Source organism: Antennarius striatus, chromosome 9, assembly GCF_040054535.1.
Source record: "Antennarius striatus isolate MH-2024 chromosome 9, ASM4005453v1, whole genome shotgun sequence".
Taxonomy (NCBI): Eukaryota; Metazoa; Chordata; class Actinopteri; order Lophiiformes; family Antennariidae; genus Antennarius; species Antennarius striatus.
The window spans coordinates 13,077,335-13,095,305 of NC_090784.1; the positions used below are offsets into that span (position 1 = coordinate 13,077,335).

At 40.0% G+C, this 17,971-nt stretch overlaps 1 protein-coding gene across 6 annotated transcripts in view; it reads right to left on the reverse strand.

Annotated features, from left to right (window-relative positions):
- The window catches only part of fhod3b (formin homology 2 domain containing 3b), a 93,266-nt gene that overhangs the window by 18,464 nt on the left and 56,831 nt on the right, over positions 1-17,971 (reverse strand). For all 6 annotated transcript variants that reach the window (XM_068324161.1, XM_068324160.1, XM_068324159.1 and 3 more), the window contains exons 4-10: positions 17,889-17,956; positions 16,633-16,738; positions 2,777-2,871; positions 2,066-2,177; positions 1,391-1,485; positions 662-805; positions 241-488 (exon numbers count right to left, since the gene is read on the reverse strand). In XM_068324161.1, the coding sequence (XP_068180262.1) occupies positions 241-488; positions 662-805; positions 1,391-1,485; positions 2,066-2,177; positions 2,777-2,871; positions 16,633-16,738; positions 17,889-17,956 (868 nt within the window). The remainder of the gene's footprint in view (positions 1-240; positions 489-661; positions 806-1,390; positions 1,486-2,065; positions 2,178-2,776; positions 2,872-16,632; positions 16,739-17,888; positions 17,957-17,971) is intronic.

Genomic DNA, 17,971 nt, shown 5'->3' on the forward strand with positions numbered 1-17,971 from the left:
GCTATATTATCAAGACAAATCTCTCCATGACTTAAATATAATACAGAAACCATTTAACTGAAGTTAAGATAGAACAATTTGTGATCATTTTTATTTTCAGTGCTATCTCAGGGTTAAAAAACAACATCATAGCAAATTCAGGAGGGGTTGAACCTTTAGTTCAAGCTCACATGGGAGCACTTTTACTCTATCCTGTATATCTTTCAATAATTAATTTTTCTCCACTCTTGCCCACCTCACCTTTCACTGATGTCTTCAACACGTTGGTCACTGAAGGGCAGGAAGCTGCTCGCATAACTTTGAGGCCTGCCTGGAGATGCAGGGGCAGAAGTATCGCCTTTATTGTTCTGAAGTGAATGTCTCCGACTGCGTCTTCTCTCCAAACCACGTCTTTCATTGGTGCCACCGACACTGGCCCGTCGGCGGTCCTTGCGGGCACTGGGTGGTAACTGGGTTTCGTTGTCACCGTCCTCATGGCGGAGAGTCATCTGAATCAAAGGCATCACAGATAATTTACCGTAAGTAAATACACTGTGCATACAGCTTACAGGTGTGTGAGCAGTCATGTAACCTATGACCTATAATGAGTCACACATGTCCATTTAGACAACATTAAAGCTTGGTGTTTATATGATAATGTGGACCCAGCAGGCTCTCTGACCTCATAGATGTTGAACTGCTCCACAAGGTCGAGGTCAGTGCCTTTCCTGCTCAGGAGTCTCTGGGCTATGGCTTCGATACCCTGCTCTTCCAGACAGTCCACCATGTCATAGTATGAGTCCTGGTCTGTGAGGACCGCCAGAGTCTGAAACACAAACACATTCCATAATCAACAGAGAGAGAACTCTGTCTCTGCAATGTTAAAAGTAATACAAGCTAGTTCAATAAAGGAGTTTAATGTTACTTCTGAAGCACTTCTGTCTGAACCTTGTATTGAAATGGAATGTGTAACCAGATATGATATCTAAATAAACTTCAATCAGTACTGCTTTATATACTTGTATTACTTGTGGTTTGACTTTGGTGTACATGTAAAGAGATAAAATGTCTCCACTATAAAAAAATACGACATTATAATATTTCTGCTGTAAACCACCACAGCAACTCTTTTGCTTATTGATGTGGAGCAAAAGGAGTGATAACAGGTCAGATCATACTTAAAAAAACTTGACAGTTCCAGAATTCATAGAATTCCCTTCTGGCTGAAGTGTCCTCACAGATACGATCACATTCTTGGAAACAATAGTGGTGTACTGTGAGAATTCACACCTCATGTCAAAATATTTTTCTTTCTTCTTCTACAAGATAAGTAACCCAGGTGCATGTTAATACAAAATGTGAAAGATGCTTTAAAGATACAGAAAGAAGAAAATACAGACTGTTCACTGACCTTATTGATGAGTGTCATTGCATACACTAGCAGCTCCGTATCTACTCCATCCTTCTCATCCAAGATCTCCATGATGTTTGACCAAGGTCTTGTGCCTACAGCATCAAATGGCATACAACACATTGCATATCACAAGACAGACTGCAAACAAACACAACTACCTGTAATTTTGCAAAGACTACCTAATAATTCATCGGATTGTTTTACAAAAAAAAAAAATCTATAGTATATAAAACCTGTCACATCCTTGCAGCTTTTCAGTTTGTACGGATCAAAACAATAACTGCTTTGTCGTCTCACGACACCAGCAAGTCAAGAGCTGTCAAACATCAGACTTCCTAAAAGAGCAAGCAGTGATAAGACTTCTGCTCTCGCTCCAGTGACAGAAAGGCAGCCCTGTGTCTGAGCCTCAAGGGTCAAATCCATCTTTTTCTCCTCAGGACACTGGATGAAGATATACAACAGTAGATATGGCAACATCAGACAGGGCTGATACAGAGTGACACCAGATTCCTGCTAGTTGATGATCAATGCCCTGTTGGAACATCACAAAATAAGATGAACCCCTATAGCAGTGGATAATGTAACCCCTCTGCCTCATTCAATGCTTGCTCTGACAGTGTACCAGTTTACTCATGTTCACTACTACTCAGGTAGGGTCCTCTGGGCTCTCACCTATTTTGGCATCCACCACATTCACAGCCTTTATGAGCAGGGCAGCATTAGACTCCGTATACTCCACAAACACCAGCAGCAGCTTTAGGGCTGTCTTCACCACCAGACGGAACTGCACGAGGAGAAAATATGGTTCAGACACCGACAAAAGTGACATGGTTGTACTTCCAATGATTGGATCACACAGGAAAACATTTTTAATGTTTTTCCTGTGTGATCTGCCTTGACACTGTGACAAGTGCGTTGTGTGCATGTGCAGTTCTGAGAAACATAATGTTCTGTACTCAAACAGTATCAGTGTTCCTTTAATTTATAGTTAAAAAAAAAAAAATCACCAACATGCCATTGGTGATAAAACCATTCATTTAACACTCCGTATCAACATTACGACCGGACAAGCAGCAGTCCAGGCCTCAGTGACTACCCAAAATGGAAATGTACCATAAAGAGTTGGAATTGGAAATGTAGTTTTGATTAAAATAAAATTTATATAGAATAACGAGAAATATGTATTTAAAAAGGTGATATGAAAATAGAGCGAGCTGATAGTCAACAGTTCTTCATTAATTGTACATGACAGCATCTGGCCACTAGAGGGCTGAGGAGGTCTGTGAGATTAGATGTACAAGACGATGTGATTGAGCTGTGTTAGAGCACAGATGGGGATGTTGAGTTCATGTGATGATTAATGTGGTTTCTTTTAACTTTTACCTTGGATCCAACCAGGGTGTAAAGCCACTGGACGGTTTCATTGTGAGATATGAGGCCGTTCATCCCATCCACATACAGCATTATTTGACCGAGAGCTGGAATGAATAGGGGGAGAGGGAGATGGCGACAGAAAGAGATGATGCATGGTTAATTATATAGCGTTTCACTTTAGCTTTTTATCATTCTCACAAAAAATATTGGCTTTCAAGTTCTAGCTCTATTATCTTTGTTTTTAGTTACATGTGAAGAATGTGTGTAAATAATGATGTCATATGAACAGAAAATTGAAAAATAGAGATACTAAAGATCAGCCAGGGCAAACTCCCAGTTTATCCTGACATGCTGACTTCAGCCACGAATGTTTAAATCCTCATCACATGTACATCTCTCTCTGTTATAAGCAAGTAATAGGACATATGCAGGTATGAATAAGCACTTGTACAGATTGGAATCCAAATATGTTGTATGAGAGGAGACTTAATGACATTCCTCTGGCTACCATGATTACATCTGCAGACAAACTGGAGCTGCTGTGTGACTGAATGTTTCCAGTCATCAATCAATCAACAAGTAGACAGAGACCTATAAAGAAAAATGAAGCTCATCCACTCATAGCAGCGGACACAGCTAGATGAAGACTATTTGAACATGCCTCTGTGGATGCTGACAAAACTTCCGTCTGTAACACGATACATAAATAACATAATGAGAGCCACACGGTCTTGGTGGGGGTGGGTTGAGGGGGCAGTTCATACAGGGTTGCAGGGAGGAAAAAAACATGTATATTTAAAATGCGATGTTTTGGAAGACCTTTCTCCTTTTCTCCTGTCCTCCATGAGGTAAATCACCAGGTGTCTCCAACTGCCAGAAATCTAGGGAGAACTAACAAAAACAGGGAGAGCTCAATCTTTGACCAGCAGCTAGATAAAATACTCAAGAACTCCTTCAAACTGTTTCTGAGAGCTTGCCGCTTCTGTCATATATTTTTCCTCCCCTCTTCTCTAGAGGGGCATGAAAATTGTGAATATGCTGTATAGAAGCCAAAATTCCCAGGTGCAGCTGCTGTGTGTTCATGGTGCATGAGACTGTGTGGGTGGACACTAGAGTCAGTGTGTGTGTGTGTGTGTGTGTGTGTGTGCGTGTGTGTGTGTGCGTGCGTGCGTGCGTGTGTGTGTGTGTGCGCGTGCGTGTGCGTGCGTGTGCAAATATGTGTGTGTGTTTGATGATTGTGTGTAACTGTCTGTGTGCATGCTGATGGGCCCTCGGCTGCTGCAGTGGTTCATCATTTATCAGTCAGGGTTAATTACTCACAACATGTCAGGCTAGAGCATTCCTAACAGTCCTTTCTTGCTGTGAGTGTAACACCCCGCATTACAGTCGTCAGCAGCAGTGTGGACAATATGGTGAAATTAAAGCAGACCACATCACAGTGTTCATAAAAGCAGAATTAATCCCCTCAGCAAGATCAGGCCAGAGGGACCCCCTCTCGTATAACACCTCCACTTCTTATGGGACCACCACTGACACGAGTGACAGCAGCAATGAGATTATGATCAGTTGGTCTTTCAAGTCTAGTGCAAATTTCTGTAGCATGCTGTTAGAAGAGAAAAACTAACTCTCACAATTATTCACAGCAATTCATTGATACAAACAACTCTTGAATTTTTTTCCAGATGAGTAATAAGACACAATTTCCTCTTAGAGATCATCGCCGATGTTTGATCAACAGACTGACCTCTGCCTCCTGTGTGCACCTGTGTACAATCCCTGGTGAGTGTGGGAGGAATTTCCATTTAAAGAAGGGATGAGAGAAGATAGCTGGCCTTACATAAGCATTTTAAAGCTTCATTACAACATGAAGGTTCAGTTGATGACAGATGTGACTAAACTGATCCCTAAAGTCAACCATGTAATGAAATAACTTAAAGATCATTGACACATCATATTATTTCAATTTTGACTCAAAATACTTACAGTGTCTCTACTGTAAGTATATTTAATTTATAAATTAATTCCTCATATAACAATGACCTAAGTCTAACCCACATCAACCGCTTTGAAACCAACCTCTAGTTACTTTTTCTCACAGAAATAGTTGTTTTAGATAATTATTCAGTGCCAGCCGCTCAATTCAACACTGAGCACCAGAAGTCACATGAACTGTAGTTAGTTCAAGCAGTTAGGTAAAAAGATACCAAGTGTTTAAAAAAGAAAAAGAAAATTACCTTACATTACGGGAAACTACAACCTTCAGAGTCTACTCAGAAACTTTTTAAAGGAAGTATCTAATAATGTTCAAAGCCATCGCCTTTGCAAACTTCAAATAGAATCCATTTCCACACACTCACGATGAAATTAGTCATGAAACTGCTCCAGAAAATGAAGGTTGCAGACGTAGGCCTCAAAAGGAGATCAAATCACTTTCTTTTCCCGTTTTGTATGATTACTTGAGACTGACTGTTCTACAACCTGGGACCTGCTTCTCAAACTCTGATAGAAGGGCATCGAAAATCGAAAGAGGGGTAACAGAAAGACCCTATTAGTGCTGAGTCTACAGATTCAAGACACCTTTCACTTGAAGCTGTGATCTGGGCACTAAAATGTGGACCTCCATTTGAGTAATCAGGAGCAGCTCTAAAATACATCCCACAAAGAACAACAATAACATCAGTTAGTCCCTTTGCATGTGTGTCACGTAATGAGATGCTGGCAGACAATAAGCTTCCTTCAAAACACAGTGATTAGAATATCAATGTAAGCCATTAAGGAAAAGAATAGCCAGGAAAGACAGATTTAGCTGAGAAAGGAACTTGGAAGAGCTCAATGAGCAGCCTGGCGTCTGTGAAGCACTCTCACATTCAATTTCTGTCAATACTTAACTCACGTCTGCCTGAAGAGTAAGCAGAACAAAGGTACTGAGCTGCAGGAGGGAACCACAGACCCACCATGTGGATCAGACAGACCCTGTTCTACTGACTGAAATAGAACTCTGAAAGAAGTAAACTTTAGGAACTGAGTGGAAGTGTTGTTTCGGGGCCTCTCCCTCTCATAAACCACAGCAATTATCTTCCACAGCCCCAGGAATGTGCAGGAAGGGCAGCTTCCTGACCACTGCAGAGGTGAGAAGAGTTCTGAGGTTCGAGTGGCAACGCCAATTCGAGCCAGCTTACATAGACATGAAAAAGCAAACCAAAAAAAAAAAAAAAACATCTAGGAAGATACAAGACATCAACTCCACTGCCTCTCCCTGACAACATTGTTCACTACCATTCCAATCACTACCCTGCTTTCAGTTGCAATTTGGAATTTCTTAAAACTGGGTCAGCCAAGCTGTCTGTCAGTGTACAACATTTATTTTGTCAGGATTTGGGGAACGAGGCCAAATCTCCATCTCATACGGGGCAACTTAGGGCCTGTTATCTTGTTATGTTGTGCATTAGCCAGGAGCTCCACTCCGCTCTCAAGTATGCCTGTCCATACCCCCAAGAACTGAGTGCACAGACATCGTAAAATACTTTATTGTGAAGAATGTTTTCAGGTATGTTATAAAAGTGATTGTAAATGATTTGTCTTTCATTGGTACAACGTCCAAAATGGATTCTGGCAACAACTGGCCACAGAAACAAACACCAATCTGATAATTCAGTATTTCTCATGTCTGCTCATGTCTGCATGTTTGCTGGAAGTCAGTGTTTATTATAGGTCACATAGAAGTTTTTTATTCACTTATGGCAGCTGGACAAGCTATAAACACAGCAATGGTATACTAGTTGATAATAGCAGACATGCAGTCAAACAAATACAGTATTTTCTGCACTATAAAGTGCACTGGATTATAAGGCAAACCTTTAATAAATTGTTTATTTTATAATTTATTTCATATACAAGGCACACCGGATTATAAGGCGCATATAATTAAAGTAAAATAGATTAAAAAATCTAGCGGCTGTAGTTGCGCTATCTGTCCACTAGAAAGAGCATTCATGACTGTGAGTACCTTTAATCAGCTGTGAACAGTCCCTATTGTTATGTCAGTGAGGCGATTCTGAGCCTCATCAAGGAAACCTGATCACTTGATCAATTGCCTATCTTAGAAAGAAAGTGGCTTATTTGCCACTCTGTCTGGCAAATTAAGCCATATTAAAAAACCTGGCACTAAAAACTGGTTAAATTCATTATGAGTGGCCCACTCAGTTCGAATAGGGTGGATTATTTCCTGATCTGAAGTTCCAAACAGATATTTAAACTCCGACAGTCGTCTTCGTTTATTAATTAAATATTGTTTCGATCGATCAGTAGTCCAGTCGGAGGTGAGGTGCAGCTATTTGCTGCTGTGTGTCCCAAACAATTTTTAACCAGTTTTTAATGTCAGGCTGCTAATTTACTGGCAAATGCGATGCTCTGTTTTACTCATAGAACTGACTTTGGCCCCGTCCACACGATGACGGATTTTTTTGAAAACGGAACTTTTTAAAAACGCATCGAAAACGATTCGCGTCCAAACGACAGGGTTTTCAAAAAAATCTCTGTCCACGCATAAACGCATCGCGTTTTCGAAGACGGCTATAAGCATGCCAAACCATGTGGTGGCAGTATTGAGTCAAATTTTATCCAATAGGAATCTTCCATGTTTTGTTGTCACAACACATGATCCATAAATATGACGTCACAGAGGTTTTCGTCGCAGGCAAGACGTCAGCGTTTTTAAAAAGATGCGGATACACCGTCCACACGACAACGCAGACCCAGCGTTTTAAAAAAAATCCACCTAGGCCAACGTTTTCAAGAAGTTGCGTTTTCGTTTCGGATATCTGCGTTGTCGTGTGGACGGAAGGCGTAAACGCAACAAAAAAGTTGTGTTTTCAAAAAGTTGAAATTTCTGAAAAGGCTTGAAGTTCAGCTTTGAGGGTCTTTCATTCACCTTTATGCCAGTTTCTCTGTGTGTTTCTGCAGATTAACAGAATGCACCATCACTAGATTCCAGATTACAGCACTGACACTCGACAATGGCATTTTTTAGACCAATTAAGTTTAAAGAGGGTTATTTCCGGAGCCACAGTGGTTGGGAAATACTGAGATAAGTCAGTCAGTCAAACTTTATTAATAGAATTGTTGAAAATTCCCAATGTTTTGTTACATTATCGTAGCCAGGTAACGGTGCTCTCCGCAGGCTGCTCCACCGTCAGACGGCAGGTCAGTGAGAGCCAGGACTTCGGCGACGCCCCTTGACTACCGTTGTTAGGGGATGTAGTCCACCCAGAGTACCTTGTCAGGGTGCCCCCTGGTGACGTAGAGCAGCATGACTGCCAGCCAGAATAATATCAATCCATATATATGGCGCATCGGATTATAAGGCGCACTGCAGGTATATGAGAAATTTCTAGGCTTTTAGGTGGGCCTTATAGTGCGGAAAATACTGTACTCAGCTAATCATCTAGACATTCAAAAATTTAAGATATCAGGTGAAAACATTTATTGATGTATTGATATGTGAGAGCAATCACTGAACTTGAAGCATTGTGTTTTATTGTCAGTGGGTATCCAGGCTACCAGAGGTTTATCTGGTGGCATGTTAAAGCCATGTTTTAGTAACATATTGTCTCTGATTCAGGTTAGCTTCTCATGCTAGGCCATCCTTTAGAGGTGTGTTCAGTGCAAACTTTTAGTAATACCATGCAAAAAAATCTTTGGAAACTGAACGCAGGGTTCACGATAGCTGGGACTATAGAAAAAACAATAAATATATAATTTGAAAAACACTAAGTAATGAGCAAAATGTTTCAGGTGAGCACAGGGTAAGCACTGGCACAGAGTTAACCTATAAAATATAGTCCATTCTGATATTTTTCTGTATAAATATTTTTTTTTATATACATAACAAATAAAATACAAAAGCCTGACATTATTGGCAGAAACACTTGTCATTATTTATTTTTAGAATCTACAATAAAAAGACAAATGCATGACTTTGGCCAATTCCACAGCTATTATTGTATCTGAGCTGGATAACACTCATTCAGAGGTTATGTTTCCTTTCTTACTCAGCTAATCACCCAATGTACTTGAGCCAAGCAAACTGCCTCTGCCAGATCAATTCCAGTCACTCACTTACATTGTACAGAAAAACAACACTGGGATAGCTCCATTTTGAGTCAGGAATACGTGTCTGCCAGTATTAATGCAATGTGCAATGTGCATTAGGACACACAATTTCCCAATGGACAAACAAGGAATCCTAATGGAAAAATAGCATGTGTGAATGCAGGGGAGCTGGAACTGCTGGTCAGCAGCAGGGTAGGGTCAGCTGAGAGGACAATGACACATAAAAGGAAGTATTTTAAGTTTATTATAGCCTCAATATTTCAAGTAGCATAAAACTAAGACAGACTAAAATAGAATACTAGAATACTTTTAAGACAATGAACAACTAGGGAGAGCCCAAAGGAGGAGCTTTTCATAGCCCATCCAAGCATGGAACACTTTGGCAGTAAAGCTACTGCATGTGACAGCCACCCACTTGTAAAGCAAACTGAAAGATGAGCCAGTAGTTTCTCTCAGCTCTCAGGAGAAAACCAGCTCAGGAATTAGCCGTAAAAACTGACTTTAATGCTGAGGATTTGCGTCTGTGTGCTACTTTACTGGAAAATATTTATTTTGTCCCCCAAATTATAGCTTACGTATTTTAGACATCAAGGTCAGAGATGATAAAATAAGAGCTTGAGAAATGAACCAAATCAAACATTCTTACAGTATAACTAGTTTGTGTGTTGCACGCTGTTACAGTAAAACAAGCTGCAGCACAGGGTTGTAATTCCATTCATTGCCAGCGAGTTTGTGACGGATGAAAATGTACAGATTTTAGGGGAAGGTAACAAGGGGGTTGGGTAGAATATAGGTCAGGCAGGTGGGGCTGAATTAGGATCAGATGCAAGAGGTCTGCTCATATGAGGGGGATATGAAAGGGTCTGTGGGGGCCTGCAGGATCAGAAACAGTGGGGAGAACCGGGTGGAACGTATCCGGTAGGAACAAGGTTTTAAGTTTAAGTAAAGACATGATAATGGATCATGTTTTTCCTTTTAGTTGAAGACCTTCCTGGTTATGTTTTAACTTTCATGTTAAGGTTCACCAGTTGTTAAAGGCCATTAAAATGACTGGTGGTGTTATTTATTCTAAGGAAGAATGTAGAGTTGATGAGGGTCACCAGGTGGCGGATAATGGGAAGACAGACAGTAAAATGTGTTGTTGCATTATATAAGATATTATTTGTCATCATGTTTGTGCAGTTGTTAAAGATGGGGTACATTTTAATTATGTTTGATATTAATCTCTATCTACACAGGTAAACTAACTGTCAGGTATCTAAGTAGCAACAGCTGATAAATATGTTGCTGTGGGATATTATTTCTGGGGTTTTATTTTTACAATATAATCATTGCTATTAAATGTTATTATTGAGGTTTGGGGTAAGGTTAAGGTTAATGGCCTCGGACCTCAGCAGGGGAGGATTGACTTACTTACATTTTATTTAAATATCCCTCCAGTATAGACTATGTTTTAGTCTGCCATGGAGTATGTCACTCTGTTGGAAAGCCTGTGATTTAATTTAACAGAGAGAGGCCATGCTGGAGGCAAAGACAAAATGTTTCCAGTGAAGCAAGGAGAGTTGAGAGGTTGTACTACAGTATATGCTTAAACCATGTGTCCTGTTGCTAAATTCTCTCTGACCGTATAACGTCTCTAAATTCTGTATGAACAGAATGGTTTATCTAGAAGACAAAGGTTTACTGGTAATGAAAACAATTTGGTGTTTTGTGAGGTGTAGGTCTTTGATTACAAGATAACTAGTACCTTTACAAGAAAACAACCTTTAGATCATAACCTGAAAAGATGAGCCTTTTATGGCGCACTGAGTATGTGTATGTGTGTGTGTGTGAGAGAGAGAGAGAGAGAGAGAGAGAGAGAGAGAGACAGAGAGAGAGAGAGAGAGAGAGAGAGAGAGAGAGAGAGAGAGAGTGGAAACCAAGGGACAGCAGGACCGCTGTCTGCCTTTGAGAGTTACAGGAGATCAGGTGGAAACCAGAAAATGGATGTCATTACAAACCAGCAGTCCTAATTTTTATCGGTTTGACAGGGCATTCCTTGAGCTCTCTTTCACATTCTAAACACAGCTCTTTTCCACATATGCATGCCAGCAGTTTGTGCACTCCCTCTAAAAATTCCTCTATCCTGGAGAATCCAACAAAGAATTTACTCAACTACTTTTACCCATCATTCCTGCATGATGACACCGAAAAGGCAGTGATTGTAAATGATAAATGTCTCCCCACCTATATATTTGAAGAAGCTCACTTGAAAGTGTCACGCTGTCACACTGTCACCAACTCCACCCACTACCTGTCAATCAAGCGCCAAAACAATCACGGTGCCCAACCAATCACGACGCATCTGCCAGAAGGAATCAGGTGAACAATATGGCTTAAGGCATCTGCTATTTTAGGAGAAGAAATAACTATACATGGACTTCCCAGTTAACATAATTTTACAGTATCACAACTGTTCCAACAATTTTCATGTTTTTGAGCAGAAACTCCAAACAGCAGGAACAAGATAGAAAATGGCAACGAATTCTGAGTGAATTCTGTGATTTCAATCTGTACAGATGATTTTGAAAAGTCTCTCCAACAGATTACAGACTCAACGGAGGTCAGGATGGCGTCGGCACTGTAATGGACGTTCTGCTGGTTGTGGCTCCTGGTGACCAACGCTCCCAACAGGATGTTTCACACTGTGGAAAGTTACATCATCAAAAACTTCAACTTTTATTGTTCTAATAAAATGTTGAAATCACTGTTCAGGTAGCAATCTGCAAGGAATATTTGCTAGCACACATGACATCACCGTGTCTCACGTTGTGTTACAGCAAAAGCTCGGCTAGCATCGGTTGGCTTTTGTTGAGCTGGAGTTCTCCTCGTCAGCAGTGTAGCGTTCGCTCCATAGAACAAGGTAGCTATTTATTCTTTTCATATGTTTGGTATGAAGTCTGATATTATTGTTTTATCGTGGAATTTCCACAGGTTTCAGCTAGTCTGAAAACATTTGCACAATGATGTAAGAAGACAAATAAAATAAAGGTCTCTCCTCTATAAGAGACAACCTATAACACGGAAATCAACACAATACACAGGTTTGCAAAGAGTGCATCCAATAACAATATTAACCAACCTGTGGAACATGTTACTTTGTAATAATGACACATTGGAAAATATGTATGTAATAATGAAGATGATGATGATATGTATTATGATTAACATTAATGATGGAACGTTTGCCAAGAAATATGTTTTTGAAAAATGATGAGTGTTGTTTAGTAAAGACTGATTCCATCACCTTTATTTGCTTACAATGAAAAACTACTCAAGGCACAGAGGTGTCTCCTGGTGGTCTGTCTTGCTAAGCTGCTACACATAAAACTGAATTCCACAACACTGACAAACATTATTGACAGCAGCAATAATCGCAACAAAAGGGTCTCGAGTTTCAGGTGCCCTTGTAGCCCAGTGATAAAGATCACTGTCCACTAAAGTTACTGCTGCGTGTGACACTAAAGGCTGGACTGAGTGCTGAATTGGGAGCCATTTTCCAGGTCCCAGACAGTTTAATAGGCAATGAAACACTTGACTTGAGCACATCACTGTTTCACACTGAGACCCTCTAAGCAGCTCCCTCTGGAAAGCAGGAAGTTCAGGTGCTTTAACTTGTGGCATTCTAAGAGCTGTGTCAATAAAAACTGAACATCATAGATGGTAGCAGAGGAATGAGAGGGGAGCACAAACAGCAAAAGAGAAAGGAAGAACAAAAGGGGGGGGGGTGGCACCAAGTGAAATACAGGCATGATTTATCTGACATAGTGATATTTTTTTGATTGTTTACAGCACATTTTCCATTTCTGTGTCACCAGTAAAACCCACAACCTTTAGTAAAAGAACATAAACATGTGTATATACATGTACAATAAGTGATAAGATATGGGCTTCAGGGTATGAAGGTAATTTAGGGAATGTTTTGGAATTTGTTTCCCAAAAATGGAAGACATTTAAGATTCCTGAAGCTCTAAAACTTGCCCTTCCAATTTGATCTTGTCAAGACGAAATAGAGAGTGTTTACTAAACAGCAGGGTGCAGAGGGAAGTGGCATAGCCTTTAAGAAGAAAGAGAAAGTGTCGACAAAAACAGCTCATGGCAAAGAATGTCATCACTGAAAGAATCAGAGCAGAGACAAGTTCAACCTGACTGTAATTAGTTTGTCTTTAATCTGTCTTTTCTTCGCTGTGCCTGCTTCACAACAACCAATTAAACACAGTTATTACTTTTGAGTTTTTTTTCTGTAAATACTACAAGTGGAAAGATGATCGAGGGCAAGTCATGCTATTTATTCTTCCATTTTCTCCCATTTGTTGTAATAACTAGCACTTTAGGAATCTTTCTCTTCCTCTAGTGAAAAAGTATAAGATGCCTTCATTTTAGGGTTTCTGAAACAAGAATTATTGTGAAAGCCGTAATGTGTTGCTCTAATAACCAGTTTTCTTTCCATACTGTGAAGGGTAGCAGGGTATTGTGCAGCATGAGCACCTAGTGCATCATCTGATACTCTATGTAAAAAAAATGGATGCAACCTAGTTTTTTTATCTACACTGTAAATGTTTGAAATGTATAGAAATCAACAGAGCACATTCCTCTGTCTATGCCCATCTGTCCATTAAGTAAATTAAACCCTCATCCAAAATACAACAAAACGTGCACCATCAAGATTATTTTAGGGGTCTCAGGTTTTGATAATGTGAAATAAAAGATCATGGATACGCCTGTTATCCAGGTCACTAGATGCAGTTATCTATGATTTAAAAAAAAATCCTATAGTATCTTGTCATGAAAATCCTAAATCTTGTCCCTTCTCCTTGGATCTACTCCAAAAATTTACAGGGTCATATTCACTGAAAGCACAACCTGTCTACCTGCTGTCATTAAACAACAGATGAATAATGTCCTGTCTGTCACAAGAAATTGAAAAAAAAAAAGGAAAAAAAAATCCAGAATCCTTTCATTTATTTGGATTCACCATTAAATTAGATCAGCTGTCCCACGCCACATGCCCAAAATCACATGACAAAACTTTTTTTTGTAATTCTGCTAACATACATTCTGGTGAAAGCATAACCCCCTTAGTTGATTTAAATTGAGCTCTATTAAAGCTGTATGAAGCTCAAAAGAATCTTTTTCTACGTCACATCTTTGCACAAAGAAAACTGGCATTTAGCCATTCTAACAGGTCTAAGGACAGCATGAGCAGTTTTGTAGGTCATTCTTTGATTTTTGGCCAAACCTTTCAGTTCTACTTTGCTTTTATTTTTGCATTAACAAGTAGTGACGTTTACTGAGGTTCATGGGCGGTGAGGCACCTAAAATCATACTTTCGGAAACCTTGACTCATCTTTTCACCTCATCATGCAGAAATATATAATTTCAAGAATTATTTTTGAATGTTTTCTGTACTAATTTGTTTTCCTTTTTTCTTCTTCCTGAAATGAACAACATGTAACTCTTAAAAATTAAGAACAAATCCCTTCAATTAAACCTTCATAGCCTTTTTGACACTGTGAGAATGAGGTCAAAAGGCAAAGACACCTCTACCAAAGGAACCTCACACCCTTTCCCAATGAGGTGATAAAGACATACAAGTCTTCTTGTAGTTCAACTATGCAAGCCTCTAAAGAGCTAAGTTCAGATCTGGAAGCCCTTCCAGCCCAGGTGTTGGGGGCCCAGGGAGGGGGCCTGACCCCAGCCTGCAAACCTATTGAATACCCATATCAATTAAGTAGCACCAACTGGCCGTAGACACCTAGAGGGCTTTGAGAAAACAGAATGAAAAAGTGAGGACAAAGAATGAGATGAGGTGAATTACTGAGCGAACTGCTGGAAGTACCATTTATGACTTTACTGTAAAATGCATTCTGCGCACCTGTGCTAATGTCATGCACAACCACCCCATAACACAGATTTTTCATCATGAAAGATATGAAAGTTGCTTTCTCAGGATGCATTTAGACAGATGGCCCCAAGGCTGCATTCTTACTTCTTACAGGCCTCAATACAATACAAAAGTCATTGATATTTGATACCAATCAATTCATGTTGTTGGTTCTTTCCTTCTGTTTCTGCACGTGTTAAATCTTGGACATCTAATTTACTCCCCTCCTGGGAATCCTCATGACATAGCTCCTCTTGGAAGCCGTCGACAGTAAAGCAGCCAGAACTGTATACATTTCTGACATCTGCATTCCAGCACTGCTCGACTTGTGTTCTCCAACACATGGCTCACGAGGGAGGGCGATCCACTACTATCCACATTTTCTCAGCAGCTTTGAGAGAAATTAGGTCAGGAGTTGAAACAGGTTAAAAGCCTTTTGGGAGAGTTGCTGTTTGGTTTAGTTTCTCATGGTAATACAGGGATAAATGGGGGAATCTATGTCCGAGTCAGTGGAGATGAAGATAATAGATAAACACATGAAACAATAGAAAGAGTCTCACAGAAATGGCCTGACAGATGTGTTTCATGGGAATTCTTGGGGAGGTAAAAAGGAAAAGAGGATGTCACGATAAGAAAGAATGAAGAGATATGTGAAATCCCATAATTCACGGTGTAATGACACCAGCAACTCTTACATGTGGTTGACTCTGAAGTTTCCAAAAGCCTGATGTTTTCATACTCTGTCTTGTTTTGGCCATTTTATCTGTGTGATGTATTTGTTGAAGTCAGACATCAGGCCGAGCAAAGATGAGTAATCAAACAATAAAGCCTAAAGAGGTAGTCCAGACTGGGGTCATTGGCATTTTTATAGGCTTTCCTTGGTGGGTGGGGGGCGGATGATAACATCAGCACATCCGGGTCTTGATTTGTTTTTTGTTTATTAAATGTCACAAAATATAAATAACAAATGGGTACGAACTTTAAAAATGTGCAGTATCTAACAGAATAAGTTGGCCGGGGGGGGGGGGGTTGATTGGCCGATTGCAACATGTAATCAGATTATGAGGGTCAAGTACATTGTGACGTTTCTTAGCACTGCTTCATGTAAAAACAACAAAAAGGGTGTCTGGGCTTCAACTGTAGTCTTAAATGAAACCATAAAGTTGGATCAAGCATAAACATCTACATTTAATTTGCTACATGTGCTGCGTATAAAAAAAACAACAGCTAATTAAGCCAAGTCGAACAGCTTTCATGAAAAGGAATCAAATGGAGAACAAATGAAAACAAAAGAGAGGGGAAAAAGGAGGAGAGGGAAATTAGTTTTATGATCTGCAATATCCTGCCAGAAATTTTATTGGCCACTTACACATATACGACCTACCTCCTCACAGCAGGCTCTTAAATAGTAGTGACCTTGTAGTGAGCATTATGAACCCCTTGGTCCTCCATTATTCCTGAACATGCTGCCCCCTGGCCCTCCCTGAGCGGAACACAGATGACCTTTCACATTACCGGTATGAGACAGATAAATTACCCAGCTGCTCAACTTGGCCTCACCTCCACATTATCTGTGGCACACATTTGAGTTTGTTTACATGCAGTAAGTGTTTGAATGTGAGAGGGCCATCAGGCAGACTCATCAATTTATATGGCGTAGGTAAGCACATGTGGTCATGGATGGGTTTATAGAAGGAAAAGTGTGACGAGATGGAAGAATAACATCCTCCATTAGCCCGTGCTGTAAACTGAGGTGTGAGAGATGAGGGAGAGAGAAAAGTATACTGTGAGTTTAGAGTTGAAAAGTTGTGTTGTTCTGCAGTGGACATACCCCTGAGGATGTAGTTCTGGTAGTTCTGGTCAGCTTCAGCTCCAACTTTTATCAAACATGTGAGTCCTTCTGCCACCACAAACTCATGCACCAAGTCCTTGTCATCCTGGAAATAGGTCAGCAGTAAAAAGTCATCATAAACAGAGACTACACTCCTGTGAGAATCATTTAAAAAATATTAATTTGATTTATTCAAACTCCCACCGTACATTTTTCTTCAGAGTTGCAAATGTGTTTCAGTGAATGTGGCATGCAAATGAAAATAATAACCTGGGATCTGTTACTTTACACTTCACACATTTTTACAATTACCAAGAGTTCCCATATGACATAGAAATAAAGAAATCAACAATATCACAAATTGTATGTTAACTTTATTCACGGATATGACTTAATCCATAAAAAACTTTGAGTTCACAAAATAACAGCTAATGAAGATAATCAGGCTCCCAGACTTGTTTAGATGTTATATTTGCCAGTACATGTGGCTAATCTTCATGTCTACTCTGTTCTTTTCTCATCTATTCTGCAGAATCAATGAATCTATCCTCTATTTTCACATTCAGCTAAAATACTGTGCGCACTGAGTGATGTAACACTGTCTGCAGCCAGTCAAAACAGTTCGTGTTGCTTTGGCCTTCCAAATTCATCCTATATTTTGTCACTGATGACAAAGCCATCTGTGTTTCTCACACACTGACACTACAATACTGCAATGTAGAAAGGTAACATAAAATTAGGTCAAATGGACATTTTATTATACAAGGACAAAACTCAAAAATACTGTCTGTAAATGAAACCCCACAAAGTTGGTCATAGTGTAGAAAAGTGAACTATTCTAATCTCTTCTGTGCCTGCATAGATGTCTGCTTCTCTCTTTTCCATCTCGTGGTTTAACCCTCCCTCTCTATGGCTGACTGCCTAGCAGGCCAGCCCAGCCCAGCTCCAGTGTGTGAAGTATGACCAGACCTAAACACTCCACAGCTGCCACGAAGGCAGATTCAAGAAAATAATGCTGAGCCAAGTGTGCCTGTGCATGTGGCCACTGAGACATGTGAGCACAATATGTGTATATCTTGCATGCTACTAAGTTAGGATATATAGATGCATTTCAAACCATTAAACCCGGCAGAAGGTAATTCAGTGCAGAAAATGCTGCAGTTGTGGAAAATGTCTGAGGAAACCATCCATTGTATGGGAATTCATGGAGTCTTGTGATCTGATTCTTTAGTAAAAGATTAAAGAGGATTAACTACCTGGAAAATTTGCTTGAGAGAAAAGAGGGCTCTTCGTAGTTCTCGTCCAGTGGAGTTGTAGAGTTTTTCTGTACGGAGAGAAA